This window comes from Scylla paramamosain, chromosome 7, assembly GCF_035594125.1.
Source record: "Scylla paramamosain isolate STU-SP2022 chromosome 7, ASM3559412v1, whole genome shotgun sequence".
Lineage (NCBI taxonomy): Eukaryota > Metazoa > Arthropoda > Malacostraca > Decapoda > Portunidae > Scylla > Scylla paramamosain.
This window is the reverse complement of record NC_087157.1, coordinates 33,553,116-33,555,615: the sequence shown is the minus strand read 5'-3', so window position 1 is coordinate 33,555,615 and position 2,500 is coordinate 33,553,116. Positions and strand designations below refer to the sequence as shown.

Here is a 2,500-nt window from a genome sequence, read left to right as displayed (position 1 = left end):
TGGCAGGTGAGTCACGGAGCTATGGTGGTGGTGGTGGTGATGGTGGTGGCGGTGGTGGTGGTGGTGGTGCGGTCCCCTCAAGTTTAATGAAATGGGTGTGGTATAAGTTTAGAGTTTAATTTTGGTGGTGGTGGTGGTGGTGGTGATGGTGGTCACTGTCTTAATTTTTCGATAGCTGGTCCCTCAAGTTCAATAATATGGTCTATTGCAGGCTTAAAATATAATTCCCAACGACACCGGTTGATGAAATGCTGCGGTGTAAGTTACGAGTATTAATGTGAGTAGCAAAGACATTAACGGTGGTGGTGATGGTGGTGGTTACTGTCTCTAAACTCTCTGCGGTCCTGTCACGCTTTCATAAGATGTGTCTAGTATAAATTGAGAGTATAGTTTCCAAAGTGGTCAGGTGATAGAATGTTGTGGCGTAAGTTAAGAGCAAGTACAAGCATTAGTGACTCGTGGTAATAGTATCAGTGGCAAGACCGAGGTGATGTGGGCGTGCCAGGAGAGGAGAGGAGTGTGTTTAGAATGCTAGAGATGGATACACCCGGCAGGAGAAATAGAGAGAGGAATACCTGAGAGAATGTTTATAGATGCAGTGGAAGAAGGCATGCTTGTAATGGGTGTGACTGAGGAAGGCGCAGAAGACTTAGGTGCGTTGGAGAAGGTTGATTTCGCTGTGCTGACACCTGACACCAGCAGTCCAAAGAGAGGGAGAGAGAGAGAGAGAGAGAGAGGTGGTGATAAGTTTAAAATAAAAATACAACCTCTATTAGCAGTAGTAGTATTCATCAGAATCTCACACACCACCAGTAACACCAATAGTTTCATGTTTCCCGGCCTGGTGGTGAAGTAAAAACGAGTGTTCCCGCCCGGGATCGAACCGGGGACCTTGCGCGTGTGAGGCGCACGTGATAACCACTACACTACGGAAACTTGAGAAGACCTCGGCGAAGCTAAGAACAAACTCCACTAGCAATATATTTTTGTTTTATTTGTGTTGCTTGTGTTATTATTATGTATCAGTATGTATTTATTACGCCGCTGTCGCTGCTTACTAAAGGTTGTTTTTAGTATTATCAACACACACATGCGCTACCTACTGGGTACTATGCATGTTTATTTTATTTATTTATTTTTTCCTGCTACAAACATTATTCTCATTACTAATACCATTCCTCCTACAACATCAACATCAATTACCACTACTAATACTGCTACTACTACTACTACTACTACTACTACTACTACTACTACTACAACTTCTACTAAACAATAGCAACAGCAACAACACTAAAAACAATAACAGCAGCAACAACAACAACAACAACAACAACAACAACAATTACTACAACTACAGTACCACCACCACCACCCTTCCCCTGCTCGCCTCAACCCTCTTGGCCTCGTGCAGATGTCGCCCGGGGAGTCGTGTTCCTACCTGGCGGCCACCCTCTCGTTGGACGGCCATGCTACGCTGCTGGCGGGCCACGCGACGGGCTTTGCTGAGATCACAGGGGGGCAGGTGAGCTGACAGACGAATAGGTAAGCTTTTAGACAGACAGTTAAGTTTCTAAAGGTGGAGAGATAGGTAAGCTTATAAAGGTCGAGAAATAGTTAGATATATAAGGTTATGTAGTTGAATAAGTAAGATTGTATAGGTAGATAGGTGTTTGTACTGTTTCAAGAGGAAATTTTCAAGGCATCCTTAAATTCTGGATAACCCTTTTAACTACACGGGTGACTGGCATCTTCAGTGTACCTCTTTCATATATATAACCTTTTTTGTAGTTTTAGGCCAGAATTTCTTCGTACATAGTAAAGAATTTGAGGACAGAGAGACAGGCCCTTAAAGGTGAATAGATAGATTTGTAATTCGTCAAGGTAGACAGATATGCTTGTACAGGCAGACAGGTGAACTTCTAGTGAGGCAGGTAAACGTGTGTACGGAGGGATAGGCTTGTGTGGACAGACGGATGACGTGACACAAAACTGATAGACGTGTGGAAAGACAGAGGTGTGTGTGTGTGTGTGTGTGTGTGTGTGTGTGTGGGATGAGAATCAGTTATAGGCTTTCTCTCTCTCTCTCTCTCTCTCTCTCTCTCTCTCTCTCTCTCTCTCTCTCTCTCTCTCTCTCTCTCTACAATTCCTCCTTTTCACTTTTCCTCTTTAAAATCTCAAACATCAACAGTCCTCCTTACTTCCTGTCACCTTTCCTGTGTATGTGTGTCTGTTTATTTGTCTGCCTGTCTGTCTGTCTGTCTATATGTCTGTCTTTGTGTCTTTGTGTCTGTATGTCTGTCTGTCTCCGTGTTCAAGCAGCCCTCTCCTCTTCATATCAATCTCCTCTTCCTCCCACCTATATGGTATGTATTCAGAAACGGTTTGCTCTCTCACCACTACTATTTTCCAAGGCCGCAGAGATGACTAGCTGAGTTTTCAAGAGTGTTTTTTCCTGTTAATAATGTAGAAGTCTTGTTCATCTGTCACCAGAATCGTT

The 2,500-nt window shown here is 43.6% G+C and overlaps 1 protein-coding gene and 1 non-coding gene across 2 annotated transcripts in view; one reads left to right on the top strand and one right to left on the bottom strand.

Moving 5' to 3' along the window:
• LOC135102416 (angiomotin-like protein 2) overlaps positions 1-2,500 on the top strand; it is a 10,372-nt gene that overhangs the window by 1,940 nt on the left and 5,932 nt on the right. Inside the window, exons 2-3 of the mRNA XM_064007684.1 lie at positions 1-6; positions 1,415-1,525. The exon at positions 1-6 is cut by the window's left edge and continues 99 nt beyond it. Coding sequence (XP_063863754.1) covers positions 1-6; positions 1,415-1,525 — 117 coding nt within the window. The remainder of the gene's footprint in view (positions 7-1,414; positions 1,526-2,500) is intronic.
• Trnav-cac (transfer RNA valine (anticodon CAC)) lies at positions 864-936 on the bottom strand. Its single transcript has one exon. It is a non-coding gene; the product is annotated as a tRNA-Val (tRNA).